This window comes from Sardina pilchardus, chromosome 11 (genome assembly GCF_963854185.1).
Source record: "Sardina pilchardus chromosome 11, fSarPil1.1, whole genome shotgun sequence".
Lineage (NCBI taxonomy): Eukaryota > Metazoa > Chordata > Actinopteri > Clupeiformes > Clupeidae > Sardina > Sardina pilchardus.
Genome location: NC_085004.1, coordinates 33,900,905 through 33,923,947, shown reverse-complemented (window position 1 = coordinate 33,923,947; position 23,043 = coordinate 33,900,905). Strand labels below are relative to the sequence as shown.

The 23,043-nt window shown below is 38.7% G+C and overlaps 1 protein-coding gene across 2 annotated transcripts in view; it reads left to right on the top strand.

The window, feature by feature from the left end:
* The first annotated feature begins 319 nt into the window (after positions 1–319).
* The window catches only part of csnk1g1 (casein kinase 1, gamma 1), a 35,360-nt gene continuing 12,636 nt past the window's right edge, over positions 320–23,043 (top strand). For both annotated transcript variants that reach the window (XM_062549104.1, XM_062549102.1), the window contains exons 1-9: positions 320–408; positions 9,938–10,276; positions 12,699–12,739; positions 14,508–14,577; positions 16,838–16,989; positions 17,206–17,440; positions 17,573–17,658; positions 17,742–17,826; positions 22,570–22,718. In XM_062549104.1, the coding sequence (XP_062405088.1) occupies positions 10,096–10,276; positions 12,699–12,739; positions 14,508–14,577; positions 16,838–16,989; positions 17,206–17,440; positions 17,573–17,658; positions 17,742–17,826; positions 22,570–22,718 (999 nt within the window). In that variant the 5' untranslated portion in view covers positions 320–408; positions 9,938–10,095. The remainder of the gene's footprint in view (positions 409–9,937; positions 10,277–12,698; positions 12,740–14,507; positions 14,578–16,837; positions 16,990–17,205; positions 17,441–17,572; positions 17,659–17,741; positions 17,827–22,569; positions 22,719–23,043) is intronic.

Genomic DNA, 23,043 nt, shown 5'->3' with positions numbered 1-23,043 from the left:
ACATCAAAACATATTTGTGTAGCCTAATTAGTCATCACTGATTTAGCAGGGGGATAGTACGTTTACGTTTACAGGCCACAGAACAGTTTCTCAACAAACGATGTAACCACTCTAACCATGCGATCACGTTTTCGAATAAGGGCAGTTTGCTCATCGACCCGATGACTTTCATTTTGAAATTCAGCCACTTACACCGAAATTGGCACCGGAAGTCAAAGCTGTTGTGAATGTTTTCACTGTATTCCACCTATGATTTTTTTTTTACCAGGATCATAGCGCAGAAGCCGTCGTCAGCCTGTGTTTTCCCTAAATATATATTAAATTCCGTCGCCATTAGAGAATATCACAGATGAAATTTCACAATCAGTATTAACACAGCGGAAAGACAACATCTGGCCCACACCTGAGGTAAGGCATCTCTGCTTGTTTTTGTACGTTCAAGCTAGCTTGCAAAGCATGCAACGTTTAACGCTGATGGAACATCTAACGTTTCGTGGGAATTCCGGTAAGTTTCAGCTTGTTTGTCTATCGTGTGGTAAGTATTACTTCGCATGTTATACGGTTGTAAGTAATATGTAGCCACGAGTATAATGGCTAATGATAGGCCACAAGTTTTGTAAGATAGTAGGCTATCCTGCGTCGGGTTGGTTGTGAGGTCAAGTTAGTTTTAGGCTACCTGTCTTATCGATACCACATCTAATATTCTTGGCTTGCTAACATATCACTGTGAATTCATCAAATCATGTCAACTTTTCATTCAACGTTGGCTGGTCATATTGTTCATATAATGTTAGCCAAAAGCAGGATAGCCTTTTTGAAGGTAATTCACAATAATTGAATGGACTTATAGGGACACTTAATCCATTAATGACTGACAACTGAAAATAATTGTTTTAGGAAAAGGGCCACACTACACAGTTACAGTTCTGTAAGAAGCAGCATTGATATTATGTGTGAGACCTCTTTGGACAAGTGGTTAAACAGTTGTGGTTGCATTTTTATCATGCCAGGAAGTCAAAGTCATGTTTTTTGAGAGATCTTCAATCATTATAATAAGAAGCAGAGGGGTGGACGTACTCGAGTCACATGTACTTATTTAGACCTATAAGTTTAGTGCAGGTAGGATTATTAATTATCATCTCCCTGGGAAATGTAATATGACAGTTCCTCTTAGGCTACCCATCTCTGCTCATTTTTGTTATGTGTAGGCCAACTGCATTCTAGTTTGGCATTGCCAGTCTAGTTAGTTTTTTATGGAAATATAGCCTAAGGTTTCCATTTATCATATTAAGAATTCATGACACTGCGGCCCAATCCCATTGTCCAGACTCACAGACTACACTCAGTAGAGACTTTGGTGTGCGTTCTCGCGAAATTCGCAAGGGCTTAGGGCTGTCCCTATGTCTAATTTCGGTGCAGACTTCACCTAAGGGAATTACCCACAATTCAAAGTTTTATGACGTTTACCGCGGAGATCCTAGGAAAATCTGGATATTACTAAGGTAAACAACAGCACGACACACGTGCATAGTGTAAATGTTCAACGTCTTTGTTAGTAAACATTGCCAAGGTACATGTGATCTCGTGAAGTGCTGTCCCAATCCCAAATACCTATCTGAGCCCATGTGGCCTCATACTGTACACTCACTCACTTAGCACCTGAGATCAATTAAGTCTGTGAGTCCTTAGTCCTCAGGGCTCAAATTGGGATTGGGCCACTTTCAAAGAAAGCCACTCACATATCCAGTCAGTCATCCACACACTTCACCCCCTAACTCACACACTCCTCACATATATCTCATATGTCACATATCTCATATGTCTATTGTACAGCAGTAAAAGTTTGTCAATATCTTGTGATCCATGCCAAATTTCCGCAGACGTCACAGACAGAAGAGCCGCTGTCTTGCTGTCTTTGTTATCACACCAATATGGTGTGTCCAGCTCAGATCCTCACTGATGTTAAGGCCCAGGAATCTGAAGCTTTTGACTTTCTCCACTGCTGCACTCCCGATGTGAATGGGTGTGTGTTCTTCTCCCTGCAGCCGCCTGTAATCCACTATCAGCTCCTTGGTCTTTGTTACATTGAGAAGCAGACTTTTATCCTGACACCAAGATGTCATTGTTGCCACCTCTGCTCTGTAGGCAGACTCATCACCATTCTTGATGCAGCCGATTATGGTGGTGTCATCAGCAAACTTAATGATGGTGTTGGAGCTGTCAGTGGCTGCACAGTCATATGTGTACAGTGAGTACAACAGAGGGCTTAACACACAGCCCTGTGGAGCACCAGTGCTGAGTGTTAGACTGGAGGAGGTGATGTTACCTAGCCGTACTGCCTGTGGCCTGCCTGTTAGGAAATTTAGTATCCAGCTGCACATGGAGGGACTGATGTTCAGGTATTGCAGTTTCATGATGAGCCTAGATGGTATTATGGTGTTGAAGGCGGAGCTGAAGTCGATAAAGAGCATCCGTATACTTGTTGGTCTGATCCAAGTGAGAGAGAGCAGTATTCAAGGCAGGGCCTGAATTTGTGTGCGGGATTGCGGGTATCCCGCATATTTTGTTCATTTCCCGCACCTTAATGATTCTAATGTGGGAGATTCCCGCACACTTAAGTGCCCATAATAAACTCTCCAGACCCCCGCAGCTTGTGAATATCACTGAAGTGAATGGCCACTATACAATCTTTGGCCAAAGGGAGGAAGATCCTCCGCGGAAGTGCCTCCGTCAATGAACCAATCAGTGGAGCTGATTGTGTTGCTAATATCCAATCAGAAATGCAGGTTAACTGTACATATCAGAAGTTGTCATGCCGCAGGAAAGTCGAGCATGTGGATCGAAAATGAACTGAATTAACTTAATCATTTCAGTTGCTTAGTTGTTAATAAATCAAACGTTTTATTGAGCATCCAACTTCGTGTCACTCACTGGACTTACAATCAGGGTCAGAACCGGTCAGAACGGCAGAAAGACGTACGAAACTCCAATGGTAGCAGACAGCTAGCTAGGGTAAGTCAGTTAACATAGCAAAGGAGAGAGCAAGGAAATTATATGTTGCCTCGTACCTAGCAAATGAACGAACGTCTGAACGAAGACATTTCTGTAACTATTTAGGTCTAATTTAGCTGAAAACGAATTTAAGTAATTTCAACAAGATTAACTATCAAGGTTTGAATTGTAACTAGCTGAACGTCATGTTGCTGTTTTACACACTATCAAGCTTTCATGAAAACGTGAGCCTCCATACTGTATTTGGGGCTGTTGTCTTTTATTTTTTAGACTAGCCTACATGTCATGTCTCTGTCTATTATTGTTTTGGGTTAGATCATGATTGTACAACTGGTTTGGGGGCATCAAAGTAGAGCCTGAATCCTTTGCTTTAGAAGTGTGACACTTCTACCCAGCTGCTAACAAACGGCTAAAAACTTTCTACTCAGAAACTCAAAATAAAAGTCCTAGCACATTTTCAGTGCATGCATTATGTCTTGCAGTAGAGGGGTATAAAACAGCACAGGATACTAAAAGTATACAAACAAGCTGGGGCACAAATAATTTTATTTATTAATTCCAGTTTACTTACTTTGGCATTAAATCATATCCATAACCATAATGTGGGTTTAACAGCTTCCCTCTCTGAAAGACCACCCCCCACGCGCACACCTTCCTCAGTTAATTCTAAAACCACCAGCCGCCACTTGTTTAAGCCTACAAGTAGCGTTCCCCGCAAACTGTATAATTCTCCCCCCCAAACTGTATTAATCCCCCCCATTGGAGTCACTGAGGGGGGGAATTCCCAGTAGCACCTGTCTGTCATACGTGATTAGCGTTTGACACGTTGCTAATACATGTGAGGCTAACACTAGAAATATTTTTTAAAAAGCGCATAGTTGAGGAGAACACTGAGCAACAGCAGCCATATCTCTGGCGCCGACATCACAATGAGCAGTCAGAAGTAGATATTGTAAGTAAAAAAGAGATACAACTGTACTGTTTGGTGCCCCTATGTTAGTGGTAATGATCTCAGACTTGGTGTCATGAACCCTCACTGTTATTGAGGTCTGCTTGTGAGGTAGTCTGTGACCCATGGAACAATAGATTTGTTGAGATTAAAACCACAAAGCGTTTTAGCTAAAATATGAGGCTGTATTAAAAGAACTTGAATAATAATAATAATAAAACATTATTCTCACAGATGCAGCAGTCAACTCTAGATTACTTTGCACCCTGTGCAACAAGTAAAGGAGTGCATCATCCACACACCCCGTACGCAAATTGAAGGGGGTCCTGAAAGTCACTGACCTGTGCGCTTAAGTGTCCCAGCACTGTCCTCTCAAAACATTTCATCACGTGAGAGGTTAAGGCTATAGGTCTGAGGTCTTTAAGAGCCTTGGCATTGGGTTTTTTGGGCACTGGTACAATACAAAATGTTTTCCAGATTGCAGTTTTTTGACCCAGACAGAGACAAGGGTTGTGTCAAAAGACCAACTCTTTTGTCTTGGATAAGTTGAGATGCAAGTTTGAGACTTCACACCAGTTGACAAATTCATCTAACACTGGACCATGCTCAACATCATCTTGATTCAATAGGCTAACTAGGGCTGTGTCGTCAGCATATTTAACTATATGGGGACCAGAGTAATTGCTGCGACAGCAGTCTGTATACAGAATAAAAAGCAAAGGTACATGTGTTTGTTCAGTTTTGTTCAGTTAGCCTATTAGCTGGTTTGATTTGCATTGAGTTCAATGAGCATACTAGGCTAAATGAACAAAAAAACATGCCTATCTCTAGGTGTGGTGAAGGGTGTGTGATGATGTGGGCCAATTTTAGTTCTAAAGACCAAGGGAACTTTATGAGGATGCATACTGTAGTATCCTGGATCCATGAAATGAGTGGCCTTTGAAATTAAAAATCTGCCTGCCTCTATGGGAATTGAACACATAGGGTTAACATAGGGGTGCCAACACATGACCCCAGTATTATTTATTTTATTTTTTTTGGTATTCAACAGTCAACAAATACATTCATACACACAAAAAAATAAATGTACATATAGACACAAAACATAATATAATAAGATCAAATGAAAACTAGAGATGTAATTCCAAGGAAATTACGAGTGCATGAAAATGCAAAAATTATGAGGACTCTTATTTTGAAAGAGTTGTGGGTAGAGGAAACAGTTGAACAGGATATGTAGTCTTAAGAGAGCCAGAAAGCCTGAGACAGAGAGTTGCTGCCAGGTGGCTTTGAACACCTGGCTTAAGATTCTAATCGCTTAACGACTTTATTGTGATGTCATAATCCAATGTTAAGTCTATGGGAGAAAAAATGTTTTAAGAAATTCATATAAATTAAACGATAAAGTTTTCAAAGTTGAAATGAGATGGGGTAAAACTGAGCGAATGAGGATTTACCACTGATCTATAAATAGGTCATTGAGATTGTTAGGTGTTGCTAAGACATATATGGTTGCTAGGTTGACGTGGTCTAATAAATGTTGATAGGCAGATAGTTTAATAGACATAGTTTAAGGGCTGTGTAGAGGTAGACAGTTTAATGGATGTTGATAAGACAGATAGTTTAATGAATGTTGATAGACAAATAGTTTAATGGATGTATAGGTAGATTAATGGATGTTGATAGGAGGACAGTTTAATGAAGGAATAAATAGTTGGAAGTAAATGGATGGAGAGAAAGTGGAAATGGAAAGTTGAATTGAATGGAAAGTGGTCTTTGTTAACATTACTAGGGTGATTGCGATGATTTCTATATTGTTGCAAGGGTAATTGAGATAGCTGTTAGGCTTATCATAGGGTATTCATAGTGGTTACTCTGCTATGTAGGTTGCTAAATTAGGTGGAGGTTCCTAGGTGGTAATTGAATCAGACATGAGTGTTGATAAACAGAAGGACAATTTCCAAACTGATCATATATAGATAACACACCAGCATGAGCTCTTGAACAGTCCAAAGGCAAACTAGGCTTAGTTTATTTTATAACCTACTGTAACATCGATATTATGTTGTGATATGAAGTCATGCATTTATGGTTAAACCATGAATGGTTGTTTTTTTTTTGCTACAAAAAACTCTGCAATTTAGCATGAGAGCACGAGGGATCACAGCAAGAGATCATTTGAGTAGACAATATGTGTGGATAAATTTACTTTTTTAGAAATGGTGAAATCTTCAGAGGTCATTCTTTTACTGTCTATCATGCAGGCTCACATTGCCTTAAACATCATAATTGTATTGCATTATCGTGACTGTAGAAGAGCTAGGGTGTGCATTGCACACAAAAATCACAGTTAGGCGACGCCGACGTTATTGGCTGAATGATTAGGTCTATATTTTTCAAATTGATAAAATATTCAACGGTCATTTCGGCAGGATGTGTAGCCGAATTACATTGATATCATATTGTGATATCCTCTTTAGGCCTATTCGGTTGTTAAGTCCGACGTCACGGACCCAGCAGCTATTTTGTGAAAAGACGTTTATTAGCGCAGCCAGACGGGTTTTGCTACTTGTAAACTTTGTCATCACCACCTTCGTTTTAGCGGTTTAAAACAAAATCGCTAAACTTTAACAAAGTAATCACTGTAGCCATGCAGCCAGATGATATATGAATGGGTAACGTCCTGAAATAGTTGTGCCCCTTTAAGGGGAACTTAGGGGTGGAGTTTTAGGTAGGCCTACGTGTGTTTGCGTATGTTTGTTTGAGCAGGTCGTCGGAGTCGGAGAGTGAAGGAGTTGGACAGAGAGGTCTGTTAAATAATGCTCTGTTAAAAGCGTGAGTTGTGGCTAAGACAGCAACTCGGTTGTGATATGGCTACTTGGTTGATAAACAAAGCACGGGAAGTTTCCCTTAAGTGTGACAAAGTGTCTGGAGTATTACAATATTCATCCTGGCTGTAGCCTAACTTTAGATGAAGCAGGCTATGAGTTTCACAATAGGCTATTAACGGTGGTAAACATTTAAATGTTATGCCTAGCTGCTAATCGCCTGCCAAAAGACGGGGATCAACACCGGGAGTTGACATTGATTCAGTGAAGTTAGCTTTATTTACAGCTTAACTATCTAGGTCTCTCGTGGTCTGCGTTATTTTAATTCACGTAACCTAGGCTAGCAATTGTGCCTGGCTTGATAACGTTAGGCTATTTGTTTTAGTCGGAAATCGTTTGGTTTGTTATGTTAACCGCACTTTGTGCATACATATGCCAGATGTGGACTTCTAATGGCAGAAGCAAGCTCGGACCAGTCCAAGTTGTTTGTTGCCTATAGCCTGCTAGTTAGCGAGACAGTCTAGTGCTTCAGATTATATCCAGTGGTTTATCTAGCCCAAGTATGTTCAGGTGGCATACACAACAATCCGTTTGAATGTTTTTATGTTGACAACAAGTCATGTTGTACAGAAACACGATAGTAGTTCATTTCAGTGGGCTAGCGATTTAGTTGCTATGTGTTTTCAATAGGTTATAATGGGTCAACAAGCTAACAAGCTAACTCTACCGTTAGAGAGCTTACGTTAACCTACAATGATCTGTGTGTCCTGAACACATTTATGTCGCATATAAACAATAAACCGTATAAAAAATAAACCATTAAAGGTGGTCAAGAAACCTTAATTCACATTTAATATTTCCAGTTACGAGCCCCAGGGCCGCCGCCATTGTTTTCTGATTTTATTTGTTACTCCCGCCTCTGTGTACAACGCAGGCTTCTGATTTGCTCTGAGTGGTTCATTTGCATAAAGATTCTATGATGTCATGATCACAATGTTAAGTCTATGGGGAAATTTTAATAGTTTTTATTTAATAGTTCAAAAAGTATAAAAGTTACAAAGTTGAAAAATATGTATTTTGTATGTAGCTGAAGTCACCTAAGTAAGACCTACGCAGCGCAGTTTGAATGAAGTATCTACGTTAAACGGTTGAAGCTGAATTGGACGCACAAAAAGCGTTGAAGAAAAATAATAAGAATACTTGGGATAACAGTAGAGTGCATTTTCATGCACTCTAATAATGAGGCCTAGAACATGAGGGGACATTCATATTCAGAGTTTTTATATTAACAAGTTATGTCTACCTTACAACTCCTTTATTAACCACTTTCCCCAGTTTTGTACATACAATTCTTCTTTCGGTTTGATTTCCATCCGTTGGATTTCCTCAATGATAGTAACCCATTGTTTACGATTTGGTGTGTTTGCTTTCAGCCAATTCTTAGTGATAGCCTTCTTACTCGCTGTAAGCAAAATTTTTACTAGATATTGGTCCTCTTTGGCTACATATTCCCCCAAATCTCCTAAGTATAGAAGCATACATGTAAAAGGAATTGCATATCCTAAAATCTCACATATATTGGCATGTACCTCTCTCCAAAAAGGCTCTATATTCATACAGCTCCAACAAATATGTGTATGGTTTGGTACTATCACCACATAGTCTCCAACATGACTGTTGTGTTGAAACTTGTCCACTTTTAATCAAAGGGGTGATAAAGTAGCGTATCTGGTTCTTCCAAGCAAACTCTCTCCACCTTTGAGATTGTGTGGTGGTCCGATGACCTCTCCACACGTCATACCAGGTCTTGTCTTGGATTTCTTCATCTAGCTCTTTCTCCCATTTGGTCTTTATGTATAGTGTGGAATGTTGTTTAGATTCCATTAAACAAGAATAGAGAGAAATTGCTCTAGGAATTGACCCCAGTATTTTAAGGAGGAACATTTATTTATTTATGATACATTATTCATTCACAAAGAAAATTAGTGCCCTTAAAGGTTGGATACAGTATATCCTAATTTTATTACTGAAGGCATTAAGGTCAATTTCCAAAAGATGATTTTGTATTCCTCTTTTTAGTCAACTTTAGCATGGGGTGGCAACACTTTCAGCCATGACTGTATATACATATGTGTGTCTGTGTGTGTGTTTCAAATAAAGACAAGCTTTACATCTTGTTAAAAAATCATTAAATAAATGAGAAATAAATTCACATTATATTAAAGGAGAGCGATAGAAAGGTGATGTAATGGAAAATATGGGTGCACCTAAATTCTGTGCTGAAAACTGTCTGTGCTGTCTGAAAACGGCTATTGATAAATAAATGTTCTTCCTCAAAATGCACAGGCCATAAGTATACATAAGTATACACCTATGTTAAATTCCCATAGAGGCAGGGAGACTTTTATTTTTAAAGGCCAGTTAATTCATGAATCCTGATAGTTCCCTTGGCCTTCGCAATTAAAATAGCCCTGCATCATCACATACCCTCTACTAGAGATTCAGTTAGCCGGTTTGATTTGCATTGAGCTCAATGGGCGTTTTCAGGCAGACAGAGAACCGTGCCGGTGCCAGTTCCCGCACCTAATCTCGAACCGGCCGACGTGTTCACACCAAAAATCAGAGCGTTCGGGAACTGAAAAATTGGTTCCCGATGTGAACCAAGAAAAACTTGTTTTTTCTAAGCAAACCGTGACGACAAGGTACACGTCAGCAGGTTCATCTGGGTCATACGGTAAAATAAACAAAGAAAACGTGTGTGCTTGCTGTGACCGCTTCCTTGCTGTGACATCCGCTTTCGTATGGCCATCTTGTGGCAATTCCACAACCCCTGTCGATGATGCATCACGGGTTCAATTTGATATTGTGAACGCGGGCTGTTCACCTGTAAGCACTTTGGTTCGCAGTGTAATTGGTATGGGAACCAGCACCGGCACCATTCTGGCCGGCCTGAAAACACCCAATGAGCATCAAACAGGCTAATACGCAAAATCTAATGTAAAGCTTGCACTGTCAAGTTGTGACTGGGCTGATAATATGTAACCTTTTATGTAGCAAGCTATTGCTGGCTTAAGAGGCTTTTGAATTGTCTTTTCTGAATACCTGATTCTGATACCCCTCTCACCCCTGAATCTTCCTGTTTCCTTAGGTGGCTTTGAATTTCTCACCTATGTAGACTTTATAAGTGAGCGTTCCCCGTAGTTGGTGTGGAGCCAGTCACTTTTACATGAACAGAGTGCCCTTTGGAGGTGTCTACTTTGGACACAGTCTCTGGTGACTTGGGAACTCCGTGCCTTCCACACCATCATGGAACATTCACGAGAAAAAGAAGGTGATCGGCCAGCTAGAAGCAGCAAGTTGGCTCAAGGGCGAAGTGGGCACTCTCGCCCCTCCAGCTCCTCCAGCTCATCTGGTGTATTGATGGTGGGACCAAATTTCCGTGTTGGAAAGAAGATTGGTTGTGGCAACTTTGGAGAACTGAAACTTGGTAGGTTAAAATATATTTGTATGACATGATACAGGGTTTTTTCCTTGCCGAAAATTAGGCTGGGAAAAGAGAGCTGGAGGTTGAAAAAATGACAAAAACATAAATTAGGGCAATAACTAGAAGATGTAATTTCGAGGAAATTACAGTGCATGAAAATGCAACATATATGTTAATGTAATTTTCCGATTAATCGATTAATTCATTTGTTCATTAGCGATTATTTTTCCATCTCCAAATATCAGAGTGTTTCTCATTAACATTTCATTCTCTTTTTTTGCATGAACCTTTTTATGTTTTGTGTGTGAGGTGATGAGGGATAGTTATTTAACATCAGCATGGCCTATCAGACAGAATAACCTACATGAGATATGTGCGATACCAGGGTTGTATGTTAACTTTTTGCACATAGTATTGGTGCTGCAAAGGTGAATAGATTTGTAACACCAGCCACAAGTAGGGCAGTTCATCACAGTTCATCGATTGCAACTGGACAGGTAACAGGTCATGCCTGTAGGCTACATTGTATTTTACTATTAGGCTATTGATTAAATTGACATTGTTTTTATTATAGCTTATTATTCCATAGTTATTGTTATCATATGATTGATGAATGACTTTATTGTTAATTACTATTCTCTTATTTAGTGATTGTTTTATTTTCATTGGATTGCTTATATTGACACTATTTATTGTTTAAATAGCTATTCTCTTTAGTCAACACTATAGTCTGATCAACTGCTAAATTTTATTATTGTGTTGTTTTGTTTGTATGTCGCTTTGGACAAAAGCGTCTGCTAAGCACCATAACTGTAACTGTATTTGGGAAAAGCAGAAGCTATCAGCATGAATAATAATAATTATAATAATAACAACAATGTTATAGAGACTCCGGTGAGAATGTTGTTTTTTCATGCACTGGTCAATTTCACAGATCTTGCACCTACCCAAAACTTACTGCCAAAATGAAAATTTCTGGATAATTCTGGAGGTACAGTAAAAGCCCCAGTAAGAACCGAGCCTAATTTTGTTCAAATCTACACACCTACAGTATGGCCACTGAAAAATATCAGATTCATTTATCAAAAGTTATTTTGAGGTAGAATTTTCGAAAGGGCAATTATTGATGTTGTTAAGCTATGATAGCTTAACAATGCTTGCTGAATATAAGCCAAAATATAAAATCCACAACAACATTATTCATAAGTATATCAGCTATAATTCCACAGACTAAATACTCATTTACGTTTACTTTTCTAAAAGAACCTCATTATGAGAATTATAAGATTGTGTATTCATGATATCTTGTGTCAGTGGACATTTATCAAGCAAGCTTCCACATAAATCCACAGTGTAGCTTTAAAGCAACACTAAAGCACTTTTCCTCTTTGGCACGCACGCTATTTGTTTATCCACCAAATAACGATGTCCACAGACAAGGTAGAGCATGTTATATGATTTTATGAACGTGTGATTTATTGCAACATCGAAGCAAGTGAAATTTGTAGTTCCTTAGGTCTCATTTTCATTACAGGTACGCTACCCGATCTGGTAAAGTTACATAGTGCGGTTATAGCCGATAGAGGGCCGCGAAGTGAATGCAGAAGTGCCGTTACGAGTTGATGAACCGCTGAAATAATTTTGGAAACATTAAGTTACAGTACGAAAAAGTCTTTAGTGTTGCTTTAATGTTTCTAATTGATAGGCTACGGAATAAAAGTTTAATTGGTAAATTGCTATATTGACAAGCCTACATTAAATTAGATTTACCGCAAAGGGGTACATTATGACCGCCACTCAGTCGGTCTCTCCACAAAAATAAATCACGTCTGATCTACGGTAATGGTGTGGGTGTGGGTGTGTTTGTGTGTGTGCATGCGTGTGGCTGTGTTTGTGCATGCGTTTGTGTATGTTTTTATGTCTGTGTGCGTGCAGGTGCATGGGTGTGTGCATATGCCTGCCTGTCTACTGTGTGTGTGTGTGTGTGTGTGTGTGTGTGTTAGGGATGGGCGATATGGCCTAAAATCCATATTGAGATATACATTGCCGCCTATTGCAATAATGATATGTATTGTGATAAAAAAAAAATACAATAAAACCATTTTAGGATATATAGACCCTAAGGAAAGCCAAACTGCTGAATGCATTTTAAGGATAGAAAATGCAGCGTTTCCCCTAATAATGATAGACTTTCAACTTAAATGTAATCGCTCTCAGGAACGCCCTCTGATTGCTGGTTGGACGGAGGTGGTCTTGCCGTAGTAAACAAAGGCGATACGATTAGCTTTTTTGAGTTGGTTCCTTGACTGAAAACTCATGATACTTGATTAAGTATCATTAAAATATCACTACTGTGGCACATCCCTCTGTGTGATGTTAAATGTGAAAATTCATATTCACAACATTTCTTCCATTTCCATTCTAGGAAAGAACCTTTACACTAATGAGTATGTCGCCATCAAATTGGTAGGTATTAAACATTTCTTTCAATATATAATTTTGTATAAGTATATATCATATGTTCTCAACTCTTTATTACCTGTGCAACACAAACTCGGTGCTTCAGCTTATATTATCTGTGTCCAGCTAGTGTTTTGGGTGTAGAAAACAGAAGACCTGTTATTATGCTCTCGATGGAAACCAGTCTCACAGCATGTAACTGAAATTATTTGTAACTGATAAAGTAATTGTCAATATTACAAATAAGCCCCTACACTTACAAATCTATTCTACGTGTACACATTTGTAACCTGACTCTCGCCAGATCCTTGTAGTTCGCTGAGTTTCACACAAGGATCTGGGACTTCTAGATAGGAGACGTATTTCTGAAGGCAGGGCCTTGTAAAACATCCTTGCATGTGATTTGATAAACCACTTGTCCGTTATCTTGAGTGACGTGCTAGGCTACTTCAAGCTCTTGCCAAACCCGGTTGGAAGAAGAGTGAAAACATCCTTGCCACCAATAAATGTTTTCAAAACCATTCTCTGTTCATCTTTTAAAGAATGAATACTCGATAGATTTAACAAAACGGTTGAAATAGCAGAATCAATGTCAGCACAAGACTCCTCGCTGCGTGCCGCCATTGTTGTTTGAATCAAACACTTGCTTCGGTGCTCCTGATTGGTTCATAATTTTTTGCTCCCTGGAAGGAGTTTGGATTGCCCTCGAGCCCAGACCCTTGTGTGGAGCTCAGCGAAACGCCTCTGGTGGAGCATGGCGGAACTACAAGGGTCTGGCGAGAGTCAGGCTAACACATTTGTCCTACAGCTACAAATCCCACAATTTACTCCTTTCCTGAACTATAACTTTTTGAGTTTCAGTGCCTATAGAAAGTCATCATACCCTTTTGTCTTACAGCCTGAAATCAAAATCCATTTAAAAATATATATTTTCCAGTTTTATCTACAAATTTAGCTGTACAACATCAAAATAACGGGGAAAAAAATATTAAAAATGTAAAACTAGAATAACAGGGTTGGAATAGTCATAATACCCCTGACTTAATACTTTGTAGAGCTTCCTTTTGCTTTCATTACAGCCATCAATCTGTTTGGATATGTCTCTATTATAGCTTTGCATGCCTAGATTGGGGAATATTTGCCCAATCTTCCATGCAGAATTGTTCAAATTCAGTCACATTTTGTAGGGAATGGCGATGGACTGCTCTCTTCAAGTCAATCCACAGATTTTCTATAGGATTTAAGTCAGGGCTCTGACTTTGCCACTCAAGGATATTCACTTTCTATAGGCACTGTATCTTGCGAACAAACAGACAAACAAACAAACAAATGGACAGACAGACAAACCAACAAACCCCGATGAAAACATAACCTCCTTGGCGGAGATAATTACACCATGTTCTGCATACACAAAGCTGTCCTTCAGCTATAAATCTTTTCTGCAGGTACAAAGACACTTTCGCCACCTTGAGGATCAAAAGTGTTGTGCATTGTATCATGTGTGTGTCAAGCATTGGTTGCACCGGTGCGTCTACATTTTTGTTGGTCAAACACCGTGTGCATACGTATGTAGCATTATGTTCTATTCTCCACTTATGCTTTATGACGGTGGAACCCTCTATGCATGAAACCATGATCATAAATGAGTGTTATGTTCTTTTTTGCCTGATCTTGAGAAAGATCCACACTTCATCAAAATCCATGGCAGTGTTAATGAGAAAAGGAATAATTTCACTCCATCAAACTTTGTCAACTTTTTCTTCTATTTATGCAGGAGCCAGTCAGATCACGGGCACCCCAGCTACATTTAGAATACCGCTTCTACAAAACTCTTGGCAGCTCAGGTGAGGTCATTAACACAGATCTATTAAACAAATCCACTGGTGTAAATCAGCTGATGTTGGTATCGTCAGATTTTAATCTGCTAAATAGGCTATTCACTCTGATGATACTGATGAAATGTATAGAATACAATTTCCAGTTTGGCCAAAACTTACATTGTCTCACCTGCTCAGGCTGTCCACGTGTATTTTTCAAAAACGATTTTTTCTCCCTCATTTCAAAATAATTCCATCCACCCAGATGCGCAAAAACACAGGGTATCCGTGGGGTCTTAAAAGTATTGACAAAGTCTTACATTTAATATCACCAAATTAAGGCCTTGAAAATATTGATTTTCATTTACAAAGTCTTGAATTTCATTCACAAGGTGTCGTTTTTTCCTTTGGTAGAATTAATGGATACCGTAGCATCAATGATATTGTAGATCCCAAAGGGAAAATATGAGTCTCGTCATTCACACCATTCTAAAGTGCAAGCGCAGGTGTGTCTCAAATGTCAGCTAGAATAGAGATGTTAGCCGACCGATGTCCAGTGATATCACAGATGGGATAGTTGAAACTTTGAGAATGAAATATTCAAAACAAGTACAAAATGAATAAATTAGCGTAGCAATGTAGTACACTGATTCTTTAGCCTGGGTGTTCCCATGCTGCCTTGCGCATGATTTGATTCACGCCGCTAACGCAGCCTGGAAACTACCGCCCTAATCTTTGCCTCAGATAGGGGACCAATCACAGAACGGGGGAAAACAAGAGGATGATGAGCTATGCACAGACACATTTGATAAACATCCGTGGTGCCCAATGAAAGGATATGGCTATTTTTTTTAAATACAAGAAAATGAACGTTTGTTTGCCAGACCACGTCTCATTGAGAAGTGGTAGGCGCTAGCCAGGCTACTGATTCTTGGTCATTTGGATAAAACAGGTTTTTAATTTTGAAAATACAAGTTAGTTAAATTACAGACTCTGAAGGTATATAAGGTATGTAATGTATAACACTTATTTTTTGTCATAAAATACATATTTTTCCAGTTATTATATTATAGACTATTATTTTATTTATTAACATAACACCACTGAAGAAACATATTGTAAGCATATTCATTTAAAACAAATAAAACTCTGTCTGACTGTGGTGACTTTAAAGTGTTGACAGTGGCCTCATTACAACATACAATTACATTTGCTGCTGCTTTGGTGTGCGTCTAGATTTCTAGGCTACCATGGGCCGGCACCTTTCTGAATCGTGGACACTGCAGCTCCGTGGAGCCGTGGATTGAAATTATGTCCGGTGCTTTGTCTGATAATTTTCTGCGTAATTGATTAAGGAACCACAGACCGACAGAAAAACAAAACAAACGTTTCTGCAATCAGGAGGAAATACTTGCTAATTTGGTGTCATCAAACATAGAGGCATGTGAAATCTATAGGTAGCAATCATTATTCACAGAGAAGAAGTGTGCAAATGTGCCAAAAATCAGAAGAGGGGTACCATGTTCAAACATGTTTTTCTCTGGATGTATTAGGTATATTAAGCTAATATTTTGGCCAACTCAATTTAAATGGTTACTCTTTATGTGGTAAAAGTTTGAGGCAAATCTGAGATGGTCAAGCAGAACGTTTCTCTAAAATCCGTTGAATTGAGGTGGAATGACCCTATATAGCAACCTTGAAGAGACTGACGAGATAACAGTGCAATCGTGGTTGACATACTCCCAAAACGCTAAAGTTAAAACGTTTATTTTCACAAAAAGTTTTCTCCATTATTTGGTCAAAAGCAGGTGTTTTTAGCAAAACTAACCTATGCTCTACTACCAATTACTAAAGAATAGAAAAGGTAGAAACAAATAGTTTTTCCTGATGAAAGAAGAGAGTCTACTCTTTCTTTTGGTAGTTTCGATGTTTGCATAGTCATAAAACTCACTGTTCGATAGATCTTGGAAAACCAGTCAAAATGCTGTAAAATGTTTGACAGTATGGGGGTCTCTGCACTGAAAATGGCTGGCAGCGAATGAGTTAATAGAACGACATGGATTCTTGCAGCTTCCATAAAAACATAGCAGAGAATATACTGTCTAGCATTGGGTATTGTATAGTCAAATTGGAATATAACATGGCCAAAAGCTATTGTAGCATAATTAGTCTTCCTGTCAAAGAGCAACACAACTAAATATAGAGAAGTGACCACCAATAGCAGTGTATCTTGTGATATATGTATTAATCAACTACCTGGTCCTTGTAATCTCTTTTATTCTCACAGCAGAAGGTCTGCCCCAGGTGTTCTACTTTGGGCCTTGCGGGAAATACAATGCCATGGTTCTGGAGCTATTAGGCCCAAGCCTTGAAGACCTTTTTGACCTGTGTGATCGAACATTCTCACTCAAAACTGTCCTGATGATAGCTGTTCAACTGGTCAGTTGATATGTATTGCAAAAATGAATGGTAATCAGTTATAGATGTACTTGTAAGGAGTTGCTTTTGAATGATCATTTTCATATCTGTCTATGATGCCTACAGTTCTGCAGATTTACCCTAATTTTTTAGCCAGAAATGTATGCAGCCATATTCTGTTTTGTTAATTTTCTCACCTTTTCTCTGCCTGTTTTCACTGCATGATTTATTCCACAGATTGCACGTATGGAGTATGTACACTCAAAGAACCTCATCTACAGGGATGTTAAGCCTGAGAACTTCCTCATTGGGCGGCAGGGGAACAAAAAGGAACACATTATTCACATCATAGACTTTGGTCTAGCCAAAGAGTACATTGATCCTGAAACGAAAAAGCATATTCCATATAGAGAGCACAAGAGCTTAACTGGCACAGCCCGATACATGTCAATAAATACACACTTGGGAAAAGGTAAGGAATTGTGATTATGTCACAAATCTACAAAATCAGTTTGCTGAATTATTTTGCAAGGTTTTTCAGTATTTGTGAAGATGTTTACATATACACCAAAAGATTAATTTGCTGTCTGCATGTCCTTTATAGAACAGAGTCGCCGAGATGACCTGGAAGCACTGGGTCACATGTTCATGTACTTCCTTCGTGGGAGCCTCCCTTGGCAAGGACTGAAGGTAGAGTAGGATAGCCCATAATCATTAACCGTTAACTAAACTGTTGAATATTATTACTTTAATGATAGATGTGACGTCCACAGGCTGACACATTGAAAGAAAGATACCAGAAGATTGGTGACACAAAGAGGAACACTCCCGTAGAAGTTCTCTGTGAGAATTTTCCAGGTAATGGTTTTGTTAAGAAAATGAAATATTGTTTGCCTTGAGCCTGCACTGTTATTCTTTCGTCAGAATAAAACAGAATGGCAAACATCTGATCTTTGAGGTGTGAAAACACTCCTCTCAGTAACTGCTGGTAGCCCCATTAGCAGTAGTGATTGAGAGTTACCATTAGGCCATTGATTAAATTGACATTGTTTTATTATTGCCTATAAGGGTGTCACAATTTCGATTTTAAATCGAAATCGGATCAAATTACATCTCAATCTCGAACTTCGACCTCAAAAGTAGAATCGACGATGCAGCCACACCTCCAGTGTCACGTCCAGCATGTATGCCCAAGACGCGAAATCACACAGGTGTTAACTGCAGCATCAACACTCTAATTTTAGGCTGCAGCCAGTTAGAAAATCCACATCAACTGACCGAAATTAAAGAGAAACTATGCCGGATTGGCGATTTCATCTCCGGTTTCGGTTTCGTTTTTCATTTTTGCTCATTTTATGCTTGCATATTTCTCTGCAGAGCTTCCCCGACAGCTTTAGCGTGTATATTTATACATATACAGTGAGGAGCACATGTATTTGATACCCTGCTAAAACAGGAATATAAAATCATCATTTGACAATTGATCTTAATGCCTTAACTCAAAAAATTAGCACAAATCAAACCGCCAAGGACACCAATTTTCTTTGTGATTGAAGAATGTATCGTAAATAGATAAATGTTTTCCTTAAATGCTAGGGGAAGGAAGTATTTGACCCCCTATGTAACCCTATGGGAATTTAACACATAGGGTTAACATAGGGGCAGGCAGATTTTTATTTTTAAAGGCCAGCTATTTCATGGATCTAGGATATTATGCATCCCGATAAATTTCCCTTGGCCTTTGAAATTAAAATAGCCCCACATCATCACATACCCTTCACCATAGCTAGAGATTGGCATGGTGCTTTTTCCAGTAGGCCTATTAGCCTGTTTGATTTGCATTGAGCTCAATGAGCATCAAACAGGCTAATAGGCCTACTGGAAAAAGCACCATGCCAATCTCTAGCTATGGTGAAAGGTATGTAATGATGTGGGGCTATCTTAATTCCAACGGCCAAGGGAACTTTATCAGGATGCATAATATCCTGAATCCATAAAATAGCTGGCCTTAAAAAATAAAAATCTGCCCGCCCCTATGTTAACCCTATGTGTTGAATTCCCATAGGGTTACATTGGGGGTCAAATACTTACTTCCCCCTAGCATTTAGGAAGAACATTTATTTATTTACGAAACATTCTTCCATCACAAAGAAAATTGGCGTACTTAGCGGTTTTATTTTTACTCAATTTTTGAATTAAGACATTAAGATCAATTGTCAAATGACGATTTTCTATTCCTCTTTTTAGGCAACTTTAGCATGGTATCAAATACATTTTCTCCTCACTGTATAGGCTATATATAAAAATATAAATTGCAAGCGTGGTTCTTCTTGTTTCTTACGCGTCTCAGCCTTCCGATGTAAACAGGGAGCGATCGTCTCCTGCAGCCAATTGCAAGGTTGCAATAGCGGATAGGGACACTGGGGGCGGGAGGAAATATTACTGTTTTCGATAAAACTGGTCAGTCAAGCAAAACAACGATTTCAAGCGATTTTATGACTAAGTTGCATAGGGTCTCTTTAAATCAAAGGCCCTCTTGTTACTCTGAAATCACGGGTGTGGAAGTATTTTTGCGTTCATTCACGTCAGTTAGCCTAACACCAATTTAGCGTTCTCAATTAGCAAGTAAAAAAGATTCTAGTTAGCCTACAGTCCAAAATGACTCTATGGCTTAAAATGCACATTGATAAGAGCTTATTCCATGGCCACTAACCTCGGGTCTGTTCAGAGTGTGCACAAACATTCAAATGATCATTCTGTGTTGCTTCATTTCACTATGTTCACATGTCTATGTTTAACGTGTCTTTTTTTACAATCTCACGGTTGGAACGGTTTCAAAATAAAAGCCCCCCAAAACAGAATAGGAAAAGGGCAAAAATAATTAATAAATCAATAATAATGACATGAGGAATGCATTAATAAAAAAGATAAAAAATCGAATCGAATCGTAGCTTTAAAATCGAAAATTAAGGCGAGACACGGCAGGTGAAAATACTGTTTTTGTGACCTCCGGTCAATTTCGAGATTTTAAGCTAGTTTGCTACTTTAGCATGTATTCTACCACCCTACAACAACAACAAAGTCCGATTTGCACATTTAAGTGTTTATTTCACGAACTTTTGTCTACTCGCGCCTGTATATTTCTCCTAATTTTACCAAAAGTTCCCATTCTAAAGTGTCATGTACTACCGTGATCGTGATCCAAATCATATCGTGTTTGATACCGTTTGAAAGCCCTGCTTCTCCTACAAGACGCTATGCTATCCAAATATGGGCATTTCCTTTGTATTAGCAACCAATCGCGAAAGTTCAAAGACGAGTCTAAGCTGAGAACGCATTTCATTGGCTGTGTTTCAAGGCTGTTTTCTCAAAACGAGTTTTCCCCCACACGCCATGCAAAGGATCTCCACTTCTGCAGCACCTACATACACCAAACTTTCCAGTCTTATTCCTAACTATATTAGGAAGATATTCACAGAGGGATTTGTTGATATAGCATTCTTGGCATGATTTACATGACTTTTTATGCCTAAAAATAGGGCGAAAATCCACTTTTTAAGCCAATTGGCAGTATTTTCTGATTTACTGGAAAACAAAAGAAGATATTCATAATCCCCTCTGTAAATGTTTTTTTATTTGATATATTAACACAACAAAAAAATAATTTCCAACCTGGCTTTTTCCAATGGTCAGATCCTTCGCATCAAAATATATGCAAATTAGCGCATATTTAATGAGATATAGCCTAATTAGCATATTTAAACATTAAATTAAAGAAAACTTGCAATACATTTTATTCTCCTATTTATGTGAGTATTCAACTGGTAAAGTTTCATGAAGATATCTTTAAGTTTAAAATTTTCCCCTATTCACCTGGGGTGTCTCGCCTTAAATCGAATCGAGGATTTGGATAATCGTGACACCCCTAATTGCTTATTATTCCATAGTTATTGTTATTATGGGAAAATGTAAATATGCATATGGTTTAACAATCTTCGTGGACATGATCATCTTTGTATTTCAAAAGCTTTGCGTCCACTAGAACACTGTAATTCCATTGAAGTGTTTGTTGGTGGTGTCAGGAACACACAGTTTCAAACATTTGATAAACAATGGATTTTCTTGAGTGGAAATAGCACTTGGAGACAGGTGGTATGCAGGGTTCTATTGGAAACAATGTGATCCAAGCAATCGAGCATCGAAAGCTGAATGCGCCTACAGTGCTGTGACACCAGATTTTTTATTTATTATTATTATTTTGAGTGACACTTATATACACTTACATAAATTAGCCTTAGTGTATGATGCAAGTACCCCTAAAAGTGGGGTTGACTATCACTTTAGGACTAAATTCTCATAATATAAATTCTTCTGAAAGCTATGTATCTTAAGTATGTTTCTGCATGATGACACATTGGCCCTCATTTAAGAAACGTGCGTACGACCAAAAACAGGCGTAAACGTCTAGTCTGAACTCGCGTACGCAAGTTTTTCAGGCGGCATAGCACCGTGCAGCAGTAGCCTAAATCAGTGGTGGATTAAACAGTTGAAGAGTTGAATTTATGGACTATCTCGGACATAATACCTTTCCTGTACATTTGCTGTAATGTAGCATATTATATTGACACATTTGATGTCTTAGGATAGCCATATACAGTAGGAGATGATTACTTTATTTTTGGCAAACGCAACATTCATGAGTTATATAGGCCTATTTTAAATTATTTTCAAAGGGCAAATTTCAGTGTCGTATGGTTTTGTAATTAATGTTTTTATAGTATGATACATTCTCTCTGCGAAAATAAAATCTGTTGCACTTAAATCGCTAGTTTCCCGCCTTCCTTGATGACAGCTTCTAGCTGTCATTAACAAGGTTCAGCTGGACGTCACTGTGGCTCGAGATCACTACTGATCTCTTTTGTACGCATAATGCACCTTTATGTCGTAAATTCTAGGGGTGAGGCCATTAAAACGAGCACATATAGGGGCGTGATATTTAAATTACGCTTGTTTCCAGCCGCCACATTTATCAACACACGTTTATTCTTACGCTGGAATTGAAGTGATACGAAAGTTTGATGAATCACACGTGAGCCCCGTCGTAAGATGATTTCTGCACTCAGATGTATGCTGGTTTCTACGCTCGGTTGATAAATGAGGGCCACTGAATCTGGTTGCTTTGTAATCTTACAGCCTATTAAATACCCCCCGCCATTCCAAATTAGTTTTTTTGCATGAAAAGTGAGTTTCTCAGTTACGCAACTGTGTTTTTGTCCTGAGCACATTGAAAGATCTTCATTAATCCTGCCACACAATCACCTTGAAGACCAGATGGATTAATTAGGTATTGAAGATCAAGGTCCAACTCACTGTTTGTACAATATCTCCCTAGCACTTTGAAGGATCTTCAACAAGCCTATACTAGTATTGTATTGTTTTTTTTTTTTTTTTTTTGTTTTTCATGGTTAGAATAATCTGTACAATCTACAAACTGTACAATATTTTCTGGGAAAGGTACGCAATGAAACTGACACTCACTAATAGCTATCCACAATAGGAAGATGTCAACAGATGGCTAATGGTTTCAACTGGCTTTTCCAGAGGAGATGGCTACCTACCTTCGCTATGTGAGACGACTGGATTTCTTTGAGAAACCAGATTACGAATACCTACGGACCTTGTTCACAGAGTTGTTTGAACGAAAAGGATATGCCTTTGATTACACGTATGACTGGGTCGGCAGACAGATTGTAAGTACTTATCTGTTAATAATAGTGTATACTTATCTGTAAAAAATTGGTGCAGCACAGTGTCAACATACCAACTACATTCAGCTCATTAAGAAACCAATGAACATGTGCATCATTTTGGACATTTGTGTGATTTCTAAAGAAATGAGAATGTTAATACATACAGTTGGTCAGTTCTGTGAAAAAGTTGGTCCAAGTTAATACAATCCTTGCAGCAAACAGAATGGAAGAAAACTTGTGAAATTTAAATTTTGCACATATATTATACTTCATTGTCTCTACTCCGGGACAGAGATTTGGGCCCAGATGTGGCCCAGGGGTTCCA